We start from the raw sequence: 15,489 nt of genomic DNA on the forward strand, positions 1-15,489 counted from the left end.
CAAAACCCCAGATTCTCAAGGATGGATTCAGACCAATGGTCCATCGAGTCCAATATCCTGCCCCTAGCCTATGCCAGATGCTTCAGATGAAGGTCTAGATCTCCAAGACATGCCTAAATGTGCCTCCTGTCCCATCTCTCTTCCATTCCATCTCCTATATCCTGTGTTCACTTGCTTCGTCTTTTCTCTCCCTCTTCTGTGCCATCTGCTTATCTCTCCCTCTCCATTTCCTTCTGGTCTCCTCTACAGTTTCCCATGTCCCCTCTTCTGTCTTTCCCCCTCTCCATCTCTTTACCTTTAGACACCACTGAAAACTCTTCCTCCAGCCTGTCCTGGGCCATTGTTGTGGCAGGACAGGGCAAACACATGCCACTCCCTCTGTCTATCATCTGCTGGGGACAACTGGTGGGTTTGCTCTGTTCTCCCCTTAGGGAGTGTAACAACGGGAAGCAGCAGGTGATGGAATGGCCCTGGGGATGCACCAACTGCAAAGTGCTCCGACAAATCAGAGGAGGCAGCAGCTCCATGCAGGAGAAAACAAGGACGGGGCAGAGGAACATGCTGGAGTGGAAGATCAGGAGGGAAATGGGTACCTGGATTTTGCTATCCCTGGGTCGATGACAAACCCCCTCAGCTACAGCCAGGTTGCTTGGCTCTCCTGGAGGGGAGCTGGCGTGGCTCACTTGTTTGAGTGGGTTAATGAAGTCATGCTTAAATGTTAGACTTTTGGCTGACATCTTTTCTTTATTAAAAAAAAAAAAAAGGAAGAAGGAGAGAAAGAGACCGGGGGAGAGGAGAGAAAGAGAGAGAAGCCTTCTGGTGAAGGCTGGGTAATAAATTACAGAAGCAGTTCTTGGGCTGCCAATTTAACGCCATCAATCAAATTCTGGCCACCATCCAACTGCTCTCTGCGGGGGGATGTCAGGCCGGAGCGACCACCTTTTCAAATACTGGAAATGAAATCTTCCTAACGCCGAGCTACCCCGTCGCTGCCAGAAACAATAATTTATTCCCATATGAAAGGGCAGGATCAGGAGGGGACGGCTGCAGAAGTCAGACTCCCGGGCTGGCTACAGCCAGGGCAGACACTGGTCTGCATTAAGCCCCTGAGCCACCAAAGCTTAGCTGCTTCTTCCCCACCCCGTCCCCACATGGTGTCAGCGCCACTCCTCCTCGCCTGCCACATTGCACTTTGTGGCCAGCTGTTTTAAACTTGGTGCCAGCCTGGCCCCGATCCTGTTTGCCATGAAAGTGAAGGATTTAGGAGGTCGACACTGCAGTAAAAATGATGGAAGGGATTAACAATAATGGCCCTCTGCTGCCATTTTCTCCTCTTGCATCTTGTGTTACCGGGGCCTGAAGAGAGATGGGAAGGTGTGGTTGCTAGGGCCGTTGGAAGGGCTCGCGCATGGATAAAGGCACTGTCATACGCTAGTATGGTACAGTGGTTAGAGTAGCAGACTTGGACTCCTGGGTTCTATTCTCCATGCTGGCAGGGAGCGTGCGAGAGCTGGGTGTCTTGCATTGGCTACTTCCAGCTCTGTCCCGGACCAGTTGTGCACCGTATGATGTGTCACTTCACCCTTCCCCGTCTCAGTTTGGCCATCTACACTGGGAATACAATACTCACCTTGATCCCAGGGCTGCCATGGAGCCTAGCTAACTGCTTGCAAAGCACTTTGACATGCTAGGATGAAAGGCACTAGAAAAGTACAACACAGGATTACAGGCAGACAGGGAACAACAGCTGTGTTGGAGTGGAGCAGGGTCTCGCCCCAGGACTCTGACGGGAGGTGGGGGAGAGGTCAATGCCTGGTTGTCTTGTTCTCTTGTGGGGTTTTTTTTGCTATAAATTCAGATTTTCCACCCAAGTGATAATTGACCCAGGTCTGTCAGGCTCTCAGATGGGAGGATAGAGAGTCCAGCACTCCAAGCCCGGCTATCACAACCTCTCATCTGTACATCACATTCCCTCCTGTTACCGTAAGGCAGCTGCTGGTGGAGACGCCTGCATTTAAAAGGATCTTCTCCTGCTGCTGCTGTCAGCAGGGCCCCGTTACTTGCTTTAAGAGAAGGAGGGGCTTCGAGCCCCATGCTGATGTCATATCCTGACCTGATGAGCACGGGGGTGGGGGGCAGGGACAATGTAACCATGTCTATTTCCTCCACCTCCCTCTGAGAGTCAGACACTGTCGCAATGGCCACAACAGACCCTCACCCAAAAAAAAATAACCCCAGGCAGCTGTTAAAAGAAGAGCCTGTGACATAAAGCATCATCACTGCATAACACGAGGCCAGGAAGGATCGAACGAACGCATAGTATCATCAGGCCTTTATTGGTCTAGATGGATTCTTCTCTTTAGTTGGAACAAATTGTTGCTGTAAATTTGGAGCAAGCGTCTTTTTTTGCGTGTGTTGGGGTTATACGGGGTTTGTTAGAGGAGACTAGCAGGATGAAGCAAATCAGGAGCCAAGTCCTGACCACAGCAAGTCCTGGGCTAGGGCCACCTATGAGCTAAGTTTTTTAATGTCTCCTTAATGTAAACCTTCTGTTTGAGACATCTGGTTGTCAGTGTGTCTTCTCGCGAGCAGCTGTTTGCAGTAACCTGTGGCTTTCATGGAAACTGGGCTCTCGAGGACTCCAGCATGATGTATTTATTACACAGAGGCAATAGACTCCCCTCTTGTCACTAAGTTTTATGAGTGAACATTTACGGTGGATCTGAGGCTCATCTGATAAACATTTCAAGGTACGAAAATGAATGACCTCCTGGGAACAAGCACAGCCTGTCAATTAAAATCTCATTACGAGATGTTCCCTTGGAAAATCCTCAGTCGCCTCTCCCGCTGTCGGGGGCTCCCTCGCTGTCAGAGCAACCTGAGAAATGAGGCTGGAGGACAGACCTTCATTCTTGTCATGAGACTAGAACTGCTTGCAAGCGGCAGGGGTATTTTTAGAAGCTTCCCCACGGCGAGGAGATGCTGGTTACTCAGATGCATGAGGGGCTGCTGAAAGTTCAGCTGGAGATCCCTGCCTCTGGGCGGAAGGACAACTGTGGAATCCATGGATGTCTCTAGACATCGCTTTCTGTATAATGGTGCGTCAAGGAGACACTGGAGAGAACTTTCCAAATCTCCTTGCTGGACATGCAGGGACAAGTTTGCCTGGCCTGTATTTTCCTGCTGGATAATGCCCTCAAATAGGCGCATCGTCACTCAGCTTCCAGAGATGCCCAAGTAATAGAGGGAGTTACCGGGAAAACATAAAGAAAGCCGACGGCCCCATGGATTTGTACTGAGAGGGACGACTTGAAATGAGAAACAACTTGCAGTGCCATCAAGGAGAGGGGAGGAGAGTGGCTTCACATCAGAGGTTAATGAGCTATCAAAAAAATTACGACCAAGGTCACCTCTGTAGGAGGGCCAGTCACAGGGTAACTTGGATTTATGTCTAGAAGGGTCGTAAATTGTTGCAAGAAATTGTGGCATGGAGTCAGGAATGGATCCCTGCGTATGCCCAATATGCAGGGTGGGCAAAAAAGAAAAGAGGAAAATCTATTGGTATTATGTGTTTATTGTGGTTAATTGCTCCCCACACCATCGGTACCTCCCAGTTCTTTCTCTCTGTTTCTTTCTAGCACTCAGAGAAAAGGTCATTTCTGAAACAGACGGCTGACAACGTGGCATTTGTCAAACATCTCTAAGCATGTTGGCCGAATCTAGAATCCTGAGGGAGCTTCATGCCACTTGCTGAATATGTTCTTTGTGAGGAATTATGGTAGCAGTCCATGACCGGTGGCCAAAAGGTCATAATAAGACACCTAGTCCAGGAAAAAGACGGTTACTCACCGTAGTAACTGTTGTTCTTCGAGATGTGTTGCTCCTATCCATTCCAGTTAGGTGTGCGCGCCGCGCGTGCACGGCTCTTCGGAAGATTTTTACCCTAGCAACTCCGGCGGGCCGGCTGGGCGCCCCCTGGAGTGGCGCCGCTATAGCGCAGGATATATACCCCAGCCGGCCCGTCCGCTCCTCAGTTCCTTCTTGCCGGCTACTCCGACAGTGGGGAAGGAGGGCGGGTCTGGAATGGATAGGAGCAACACATCTCGAAGAACAACAGTTACTACGGTGAGTAACCGTCTTTTCTTCTTCGAGTGATTGCTCCTATGCATTCCAGTTAGGTGATTCCCAAGCCTTACGTAGGCGGTGGGGTCGGAGTTAGATGTTGCAGAACGCAACCGCTAAGCCAAAGGCTGCATCAGCTCTGGACTCCTGGACCAATGAGGCAAAGGTGTGGACCGAGGACCAGGTAGGTGCACAACACATCCCCCGAAAGGGTATGCGAGCCAGGAAGGCAGCTGAGAAGCGTGAGCCCTGGCGGAATGTGCAGCAAGGTGGCTCTATGGAACATGGGCCAAACAGAGGAGTTGCAGGTGCACAACGTCATTGAAGATGAAATCCTCTAGGAGGAGACAGGTATGCCCTTTGTCCGGCATGCCGGTACGATGAAGGTTTTGGGGGCGTTACGAGAGGGCTCTGTCCGCTAGATATAGATTGCGGACGCCCTACGGATGTCGAAGGAGGGCAACCGTTGCTCTCCTTGCAAAGAGAGTGGCTTCGGAAAGAAGACCGGAAGGAAGATATCCTGGTAGATATAAAAGGCCGACACCTCCTTAGGGAGGCAGGTTCGGACGTGGTAAGAACTGCCCTTGTCCTTGAGGAACACAGTATACCTTGGGCCTATTGTGAGAGTCTGAAGCTTGGAGACTCGTCTGGCCGCAGGAAAGACTACGGGAAAACTGTCTTGCAGGACAGGTATATCAATGAGCATGTTGACATTGGCTCGAATAGGGCAGTCATAAAACTGGTTAGAACCAGATTGAAGAGCCAGGTTTATGGCGGGGCCCCACTGGGGGGGGGTATTAACGCTCCAAGCCCTGAGGAACCAGATGGAATGGAGCGGGACCTCGGCGGGAGAAACATTGCACGTTTCGGAGCAGCAGGAGAAACGCTTCCACTTGGCCAGATACTTAACCAAATGGAAGATTTTCTACCACCCCGGAGAATCCTGTAGAACCGAGGCAGAACAACGTAACTCGGATCGGTTTAGCCACGCAGGAGTCCTGCTGTGAGGTGCAGGGATTACAAGGTCGGGTGGTGAAGGTTGCCGTGATCCCGCGTCATGGGGTCTGTGCCAAGAGGGTTGCTACCGATAGGTGTAGCAACATGGTGCCAGTGCTGCCCAGGTTACGCTGGAGCGATCACGATCAGGGGCACTCTGTCCCTGCGGAGTTTTAGCAGGACCCTGTGAACCAGCGGGAACAGTGGAAAGCGTACGGCAGATGGCTGATCCACGGCCTCAGGAAAATCCTCCAAGACCGAGCCTGGGGAGAGGCCTTGGAACGAGGAGAATTTCTCTCTCTTTCCGTTCTCGCGAGAGCGAGGAGGGCTATGCGGGGAAAGACCCACTTCTGGAAAACGGAATAGATAAAGACGGGAGGAAACTACCACTTGTGAGACAGGAAGGATCTGCTGAGACGATCCGCCAGCTGAATCGCCTGGTACACAAGGCAGACTGCTCTCAGCTCTCGGACACTGATGTGTAAGGCCAGCTCTTGCACTGACCGAAGGCCGTGAGTGCGAAACTATGCCAGGTGCGCACCCAGCCGAGAGATGGGCTGTCTGTCATGAGGGACCCCGAGGGGTGAAGGAAACAGCATCCCTGGATACACCAGGGAGGACGCTGACTCCCGGTTGAGGGAGCCTAGGCTGCTCGGGGGGAACGACGACCACGAGTATGCCATCTGCCCGGGTGGCACACCCAGGCGAGCCACGATTGAAGTGAACGGAGGCGAAGCCTGGCATGTTTGGTTGCAAACGTGCAGACAGCCATGTGACTCAGGAAACCTAGGCAAGTGTGAGCCCAAGTTGGCGGGAAGGTCCGTAGACCTTGTACAATTGTTACCCTCGCCTGAAACCAAGGCTGAGGTAAGCAGGCTCTGGCGAGTCTGGAGTCCAGGACGGGCCCAATGAATTCCCTTCCCTGTGTGGGAATCAGAGTGGATTTTACTATTGATCATCAGGCCTAGACACAGGAATAGGTTCGTGTCGATGCCCACATGACTGGTAACTTGGGCCCGGTGGTTCTTCGAATGAGCCACTCGTCTAGATACGGAGAACGTGTATCCGATGGTGGCGAAGAAGGGCGGCTACTACAGCCATGCACTTTGAATACCCCTGGGCTGTATAGAGGCCAACCGGGAGGGCCGTATACCGGGAATAACGATGGTAGGCCCCAAACCGAGGGTACCTTCTGTGTGGAAGAGAAAAGGCGATGTGAAAACACGCGCCCTTCATATCGAGGGCGGCGTACCAGTCTCCGGGATCCCAGGATGGGATGACGGTCGCCCTGGGTACCATGCGGAACTCATCTGCATCGTGACTTGTTGAGTTCCCACAGGCCTAGGCTAGGTCTGGGACCTCCCTTCGCCTAGGGGATTAGGTTTCGCCCTTAAGTACCTCCTGTATAGCTCCGATGAAGAGGAGCGTCCGCACCTCTTGCCAGAGGAATCGCTCGTGAGAGGGGTCCTTAGGAGGGGCGAGGATGGGTAGGCTTTTGCCCAATTGGTGGCCAGAAGGACCCTAATTTCGGCTCCTTTGGGGTCCGGATTGATGGTCACGACCGTGTAAGCCACGCCCGCTGGCCAAGTCCTCACCTTGTCAAGGCGCAGGGTAAGAGCGGAGGTTGGGGACGGAGACGTCAGCGCTGAATCATCGGCGTGTGCATGCCGAGAGAGAGAGCGCCAAGTGACCCTGCTGCCCTTTAGGTTCTGCAGCCTAGGGCCAGTGTTGTCAGAGAACAGGCCTGTGCCATTAGAGGGCAAGTCCTGTATAGCATGCCGCAGCTGCGAGGGAAGGCTTGACAACTGGAGCCATGAAACGCGCCGCGTGGCAACACCCGAGGCCAGAATCATGGCAGCGGAGTCAGCTGCGTCCAACGAGGGCTGGAGGGACTCCAGCTCCGTCCTTTGCTGCAGGAGGGCATCGAACTCTTGACGGGAGTTCCAAAGAACCGACTCTGTAAATTTGCCCACCGCCACCCACAGTAGCGGTTAAGCAGGGCTTGTTGGTTCGCTACACGAAGTTGCAGGGCCCCCTCCGGGTACATCTTACGGCCCAGTAAGACCACACGCCCGGCCTCTTTGGATTTAGGGGCTGGTCGCATTTCGATTAGAGGAGGGCCGGAGGGGTATGTTCCTGCCCCGCCTCATCTGGGGGGGAGGAAGAAGAAAGGCCAGGGACAAGCGGGTCCTGTGTGGGCTCGAGCTCCTGGACGACCTCCTGATCCGGTGGGATCTGGGAGCCCAGTGCCGAACCGGGGGTTGCTCTGTACCAGTCGGACGGGGACGACTAATTGTCACCTCTGGCACCCAGAGCTCCGAGGGAACGGAGAGAGATGGGATCACCAGTACGCCTCTGGCGTGGTAGTACACCCAAGGCGTCCAGAATGACCACTGATAGGTATCCTGGAAGACTCTGGAGGGCACATCGGAAAACAGAGTGCTACGCATATGAAGTGTCCGCACGGGACGACACTGATGCGTGGCTGGATGGCCCTGGAGGAGCTGAAAAGCTCTTGGTAGAGTCTCCGTCTGTAACGGACCTCGCTCGATGCGGCACCGGGGATCGGTACCGGTAGACAGACTGGAACCGAGAACGGGACCTGCCACCGAAGCTGTGCCGGGCGGTCGACCGAGGGTGCGAGGCTCGATGACCAGGAGTGGCTACGGGTGTCCCAGTGCCTGGGGCGGTGCCAGGAGCTGGATCGGTGCTGAGTGTCCCGGACCGGCGAACGGGATGCTGACCGGTGCCATGAGTACTACTTGTACAATCATGGAGAACGGTGCCGAGACTGTGAGCGGCGTTGAGACCTAGATCGGTGACGGGACCGAGAACATCTGCGGGACCGCGATCCTGAACGGTGCCGCTCTGCGGTGCCGACATAGGGTGGTCTGATCAAGGCAGGCTTGCCCATCAACTATGTAACCCTCACCAGCAGTGCCGGGGGTTGAGGCAGCGCAGATGCTGTTGTTGCAATCAGCTCCCTCGCCGTGGACACTGTCTCCGGCGTGGAGGGAATAGTGAGCTCGACATAGCTCGCACCACGGATGCAGCTTCATAGCGAGCTCGACCACGGTCCGTACCGGGGAGTGTTCCAGCACCGGACTTGACAGCTTTTGCCTGGCCGGAGTTAATGGTGCGGTCCTTGTCGGTGCCGCGGCAGACATTGGTGCCGGGCGATCCGACTGAGCATAGCACTCGGCTGCGGAGCGGGCGGCTCGGACGCAGCTTCCGGGCGAGCTCGACCACGGTACGTACCGGGGAGCTTTCCGGCACCAGACTCGACGGCTCTTGCCTGGCCGGAGTTAACGGTGTGGATACTGTCGGTGCCGCGGCAGACATCGGTGCCGGGCGATCCGACTGAGCATCGCGCTCGGCTGCGGAGCAGGCGGCTCGGACGCAGCTTCCGGGCGAGCTCGACCACGGTGCGTACCGGGGAGCTTTCCAGCACCGGACTCGACGGCTCTTGCCTGGCCGGAGTTAACGGTGTGGATACTGTCGGTGCCGCGGCAGACATCGGTGCCGGGCGATCCGACTGAGCATCGCGCTCGGCTGCGGAGCAGGCGGCTCGGACGCAGCTTCCGGGCGAGCTCGACCACGGTGCGTACCGGGGAGCTTTCCAGCACCGGACTCGACGGCTCTTGCCTGGCCGGAGTTAATGGTGCGGATATTGTCGGTGCCACGGCAGACATTGGTGCCGGGCGATCCGACGGAGCATAGCGCTCGGCTGCGGAGCAGGCAGCACGGACGCAGCTTCAGAGCGAGCTCGACCACGGTCCGTACTGGGGAGCTTTCAAGCACCGGACTCGATGGCTCTTGCCTGGCTGGAGTTATTGGTGCGGATATTGTCGGTGCCGCGGCAGACATCGGTGCCGGGTGATCCGACTGAGCATAGCGCTCGGCTGCGGAGCAGGCGGTTCGGACGCAGCTTCAGAGCGAGCTCGACCACGGTCCGTACCGGGGAGCTTTCCAGCACCGGACTCGACGGCTCTTGCCTGGCCGGAGTAAATGGTGCGGGTATTGTCGGTGCTGCGGCAGACACCGGTGCCGGACGATCCGACTGAGCATAGCGCTCAGCTGCAGAGGCGGCGGCTCGGACGCAGCAAGGATATTGTGCCTCTTCATCCTCCAGGAGAGAGATCCATGCCGAGGGTACGTCGGAGCCAGTGACGGTCGTGCCAGGAGGCCTTGGCGGTACCGGTGATCCGGTGCCGAGGGAGCGCGCCGTGAAGACTAACTAGCGCTCGGCGCCGAGAGCGGAGGAGCAAGAGCTGCTTCCCTCAGGAGCTGTTTAAAACAAAAGCCCCACTCCCCTTTGTTCACGGATTAAAGGCCTCACAAATGCGGCACTTATCTGTGAGGTAAGATCCTTCGAGGCATTTAGGAGAAGATCTCTTGTCGGCAGCGGTTTGTGGCCGGCCGAGCATTAGAAAACCCTGTGGACCGGGCATCGGACCCGACACCGGATGAGGGGAAGGGGATAAACCCCGAACCCCTGTGAAATAAATACACTATACTATTCTACAAACAAACAGAGTTAACTGCAACTATAAACAGAACGAGAGAAAACTACGAGTAGCTAGGGAAGTGGAGGTCAGCTAAGCTGCGCTCCACTGTTCCAACGGCCGTCACGGGCGGAAAGAAGGAACTGAGGAGCGGACGGGCCGGCTGGGGTATATATCCTGCGCTATAGCGGCGCCACTCCAGGGGGCGCCCAGTCGGCCCGCCGGAGTTGCTAGGGTAAAAATCTTCCGGAGAGCCGTGCACGCACGGCGCACACACCTAACTGGAATGCATAGGAGCAATCGCTCGAAGAACAACCCATCTTACTCTCCCAGTCCTCTGACGTGGCATACTCCATGTATGTTCTATTCCACAGTTGCAGTCTCTCCGAACATGCATGTTCACCAGTAATATACATTTGCACATACCCCAAAATGATATTTGGGGGGGCTGTTACTGCTGGAACCATTGTTCTTCATAATCTCAGAGTTATCCAGCTGCTAATCCCCATTCTTAGCATGGGATTAAGGATAAGGGAACACAGGTTTGTAACATACATTTTCTCCCATAGCCTGGACATGCTTCAGTTTGCAGCATGGTTTTAGTGCACACTGCATTTAGAATTTGGGCAGGCCACTGCGATGCCATTTTAGGTGGGAGGGAGAGAACTCTAAGCTCTTTAAGAGTATTTATAACTTGTAAAGTGCCCAGTAACCATGGTGAGGGGCAACGTATCAATATGTCACATTAGGCTGATTAGACAGACAGACTATACATCTCATCTGCCTGTCTCTCCATCAATCAGATGAGAGAGAGAGGATTAATTCACCAGGGGGTTAGGAGATATTGTGCTGCAGTCACAGTCTATCACATGCTGATAGTTCATTCACCAAACCCTAAGGAGATATCACCAGGGTAGAACTACCGATTAAGAAATAAATATCTGCTGGTTGTGTGACACGTAAACAAATGGAAGTTTTATCTCCACTCTCTCATGGTGTCAAGACAGTTTTTGCACGTGACCCTTCTCCCCTGCCCCTTAAATAAACAAAAGCTACATGAGGCCCTGATGTCTTGTGTCTCCAAAATAAAGGTGTGGGGGGGGGAGCCTTTTTAAGGCCTTCCCATCTGTAGCAGGCTGGTGGGCTATAGCTGGGTTAATGGTTTAGATAAAGCTGCAACTCCAGCATTTACTTTAGCCTCAGTTAATTTTACTACTGTTAAAAACCAGAACACAAGCAAAGATGATCGCTGTGGGACAGCCACTTTCACTCCAGAGATCTCAGAACAACAGGCCAGGCTCTAAGTGCTATAACATCCATTGTAAACTTCTCAAGAACACACAACATGGAGCTGGGTGGGGATTTTCCAACCAATGTGTTTGTTAGTCAAAAAATGCTGATTTGTCAAAATCCCAAAGAGGCTTCCTCTGACAGTGCCCCAGTATGGTACTCTGCTGCTCGAGCTGCTCTCCTTCATCACCTGGACTTTTTCTACCTACCAACGCTACAGCTGTTAGAGGATGTGCTGATTGAGGCAGAGTCCTTTATCCCTCAGGATACATCCTTAGGGTAAATTGTCCCTTTATTATTCTAGTACTTAGCTCTCCAAACACCTGATGCAATGCACCTCAGTCCTAATTTGCATCACTCTCTGTACTTCCACATTCATTCATTTTAACTCAGACATAGGTTAGGGGTTTGTTATAGAAGTGGGTGGATGAGATTCTGTGGCCTGCGTTGTGCAGGAGGTCAGACTAGATGATCATAATGGTCCCTTCTGACCTTAAAGCCTATGAGTCTATCTAATCAGTGTATACTGTGATAATGCTGAAAATATCAGAGCACATTTGAATTCTGGAGGAGTCACAGTCTCTGCCACGAAGACTCTCCAATGTAAAAAAGACTGGGGGTCAGTGCTAATTTATAACAGCTTTGACAGTTCACCTCAGTCCTAATTTATAGCACTAGGTCCACACAGCTTTACCAGTTCACTTAGGCCCACATCCTAATTTGCAGCACGGCCTGTTATTCCCAGGATTGGTCTCCCAAACAATTGTTACAAATCACTTAAATCCTAAATTACAGCCCCCCTTTATCCCAATCCAGGGCAGATGATGGGGTTGGTTGGTGAGGTTTACAAAGCGCTACCTCTCTGGTATTAGGGGAGCATCAGGGTCATCTGAATTGCCACCTAAACAGGATGCACTCAGCAGTGTAGGACACTAGGCCACTCTAACGGGGTGGGATGGACTAACCCCAAAGGATTATGGGAAAGCACAGCTACCTGGGCCCCAGCTCATCCTCACTGCGCCAGACAAAGTCTCCAAACTTCTCGTAGTGCGAGTTGTAGTGGTGCTGGACTCGGAAGAGCATGGACGCGGAGACCTCCATCAGCGTGTTGTAGGCAGTCTGCTGCTCCTTCCCACTGGTGTAGCCATTGTACAGGTTGTAGATTTTGTCAGCTATCTCTGAAAAGGAGCAGGGGGAGGAGGAGTTTACAAGGGAATGGAAGGCACAGTGCGGGAAGGAAAAACCAGGCAGTGGGGCTGACGCTGGGGGACTGGGGTGGCCGCCTCACCCACAGCAGCTTGGAAGTTGCCATCTCTCTGGGCAGCTGTACCAGACTGAGGCCCCAATCCTGCTAGTGGCCCCACATGGCTGGAACCCGGAGTCCCCATGGAGCCCTGGTGACTTCAACAACTCTGTGTGGGTGCAGGGAGTCTGCCCCTGCAGAACCATTTGCAGGATCAGGGCTTGACACCTCAACTGTGCCAACCAGTGCCTGCCACCTCCCATTCCATGGTGAACACGCTAAACCTCTGCATCTGGTCCCAGTCGGCCAATACTCTGCAGCTGCTGAGTGGGAGCTGGGGAATAGTAATGCACAGAGAGGAGGAGATGCTAGAATACCAGGCACAAAAGCCTAAAGTACCTCCAGAGCTGCGAAGCACCGCTGTCGAGGGAACTGCTTGCTCCAACACTATGGGCCTGATTTTCAACTTCATGAGAGTATTTCTTCACTGCAGAATTAACCCAGGCTCTTACTTGGGTGCTGCCCCTAACATCCCCATACGGAGCCCTCTCGTGCGAGTTGGCTGGAGTTTTCAAAGCAGCCTCTCTGGCTTGCCTGGGCTAGAGCTCAGGTGCTGTTTTCTGTCGGGCTCGTAATCTGCCCACTCTCTGACGCAAGAACACAGGGGCCGACTTTCCTTTTTCTGGGTGTGTGCTCCACCCCCCTTCCGCCCGCCCGCCCCCACTCTACCTCTGCCCCCAAGGCCACACCCTCACTCCACCTCTTTCCACCCCCGCTCCGCCATCTCCCACCTGTGCCTCCCGCCTGCCGCTGAACAGCTGATTGGCAGGTGGCTGCTGAACACCCACTATTTTTTTTCAGGGCTGGAGCACCCACAGAGTTGGCGCCTGTGACTCAGGGGTGGCTTTGCCATGTGGTGCTCTCACCTTGGGGGGGGCTAACTAGGTGCTGATCACCCACGTTAACTCCGAAGACATGCCCTGAAGCACCTAAATAAGGGTTGACTTGTCACAAGGGCTTAGACTGTTGGGTGCATGTTGAGAGCTGAGCTCTTTGGAAAATCGGGCCCCATGGGGGCGATTGCAGGTGGGGGGAGGGAAGGGAATATGAGAGGTTAGGTTGGGTTTGTTTTTTTTCCCCGTGAACATTATCAATAATAAGAAAAGCAAGTTAGGCAGAAATGTAGAGAGTCATCATTAAAAATAACATGAGCATAATCCCTGGCTCTTATCTCACACTGTTCGTTAGTAGATCACAAAGTGCTTTCCAAAGGAGGTTGGTATCGTCTCCTTTTTACAGATGGGGTTTCTGGCAGAGCCCCTCAACCTTTTTTGAATAAAAGGGGTTTCTTTGTTTGGTGTTGGGGGAAAATGGCCTCCCCCCGCCCCCGGAAATGGGGGGAGGGAGATGCAGAAAACCACCCCCTCACTTATATTGGATACATAATTTTATTGAAAGAAATTGTTAAATATATTTTGTTTTCTGAAAACTGGGTTTTTCATTAAAAGAAAAAAAATTCTAACAACGTACATTGTGTTTCTGATAACAAACGTGAACGGTTTTGAAAATGTCACTACCACAAAAAGGGACCTGTTTCAACCCCTGAAAACTGAAATCAACTTCCAAATTTTGGACATTTGTATTACTTCTTCCCCCCTCCCCGCCCCCTCAGCTGTAGGTCCCTTTGTACAGTAACACAGTGGTTTTCAACCCAAGGCCCACAGACTATGTCTAAGATTTCCAAAGGGGGCCGCACCTCTAGTCAAAATTTTGTAGGGGTCCGCAAATGGAAAAAGGTGGCAAACCCCTGCAGTAACAGATCACACACGACACAGACCGTGAGCTTTCTGATCATGCATGCACTCTGCATGTCCCTGTTTGGCTCTTCATTCTCTTACTGCTGTTCAGAACAGTCTGGCTATTCCAGCTTTTCTCTCTCGGGGCTTGTCTACACAGGGACACCCAAGAAAGCTAATCCAAATTATTTTTTAAAGTGGATTAGTTAAACCAAATTAAACCCCTGTGTCGATGTTGTCATTCAAATGAATTAAGCAAAATCAAATGTTGGCCACTTTAATACTGAATTGCAATTAACTTTCGCAAGTGTCCTCGTGTAGACAAGCCCTCACTCTCCTTGAACATCTCCTCCAGTATCTCTCCCCGCTTCCCTTACTGTTGTTCCTTTTCTTTTCTCTCTCCTCACCTCCGCTGCAGCATTGGTAGCATGGCAATCAGCCATGTCTCTGAGGACAGTGGATAAGGGAAGTAGGAAAAAGGAGGGGCCGAGGTGATTAGCAGGAGAGCTCTCCCGGGTCTGGGAGCACGGGAATCAGGAGATTGAACTCTTACCTTCTGCCTTGCTGTCATCCACCAGCGGGCAGGCTGTCCTCAGGGTGACGGTGCTCAGCTCTGAATGCCTCCCGCGGGTGTCCACGGCATAGAGGGTAAATCTGGAAGGCAGAGAGGAGATCAGCTGTGTTAGCCGCCGCACCAGCTCCACGGCCAAGAGAGCAATGAACTGTTCGGTCCAAGTGCGTTACGTCCACTTCTGACAGCTTGAGTGGGCGAGAAGAGAACAGTAGAATTTATAACAAAGAGGACAAAGAAGGAAAGCTGCTGGGGCCTCACTGCCCCGCTCACTGCATCTGGGCAAAGGCACTATTGTCTCTGGGGCTGCCTTGCCCTGCTCACTGCATCTACACACGGGCACTGGTGTCTGGAGAGCTGCCCCGCTGCACTGCAGCTGTATAAAGCCGCTGTCATCTAGGGGGGCTGCTTCCCCTGCCGCACTGCAACTGCGCCAGGACACTAGCTTCTGCGAGCACACTGCCTCTACCTCCATCCTTAAGCAACAGAGGTTTTAATTCCTCTCCTAAATGCCCAAACACGTGGCGGCAGCAGCTATCCTTCGAATAGACCTCCGCTGTCTTTTCTCCATTCTCTAGTCAGAGAGGGGCTGGGAACGGCTGAGAGTGTTGATTTCACACTTGAAACTAATGGAGAGCATCTGACAGGAAAATACGGCGCTTGTGCTTGGAAGAATCTTTGCTCAAACAGGCCGTGGGCGTTTTTTTGTTTTGTTTTTGGCTTTGAGCAACGAGTGTCCTGATCAGAGGTTTACAGCGTAAAACACAGAGAGCTTCTTATCAGCTGGGGATTGGGTAAATCCCAGCACAATCCTCTGCGCGGCTCCCAGTGGGCATCTTTCCATATTTATCCACTCAGAGCCAGGCGGCGCAGCACATGTCTCCCGGGCTGCCTTTGACAAAGTGCAGGGGCTCACCTGGCCACCTTGGAGGTCTGAGACACCCAGTGATGGGGCACCCGCTGACT

At 53.2% G+C, this 15,489-nt stretch overlaps 1 protein-coding gene across 5 annotated transcripts in view; it reads right to left on the reverse strand.

The window, feature by feature from the left end:
- Window positions 1–15,489, reverse strand: part of ASTN2 (astrotactin 2) — a 622,345-nt gene that overhangs the window by 6,584 nt on the left and 600,272 nt on the right. For all 5 annotated transcript variants that reach the window (XM_039506369.1, XM_039506367.1, XM_039506370.1 and 2 more), the window contains 2 exons: window positions 14,506–14,606; window positions 11,908–12,091 (listed from right to left, as the gene is read on the reverse strand). In XM_039506369.1, the coding sequence (XP_039362303.1) occupies window positions 11,908–12,091; window positions 14,506–14,606 (285 nt within the window). The remainder of the gene's footprint in view (window positions 1–11,907; window positions 12,092–14,505; window positions 14,607–15,489) is intronic.

Source organism: Mauremys reevesii, linkage group 19 (genome assembly GCF_016161935.1).
Source record: "Mauremys reevesii isolate NIE-2019 linkage group 19, ASM1616193v1, whole genome shotgun sequence".
In the NCBI taxonomy this organism is placed as follows: Eukaryota; Metazoa; Chordata; order Testudines; family Geoemydidae; genus Mauremys; species Mauremys reevesii.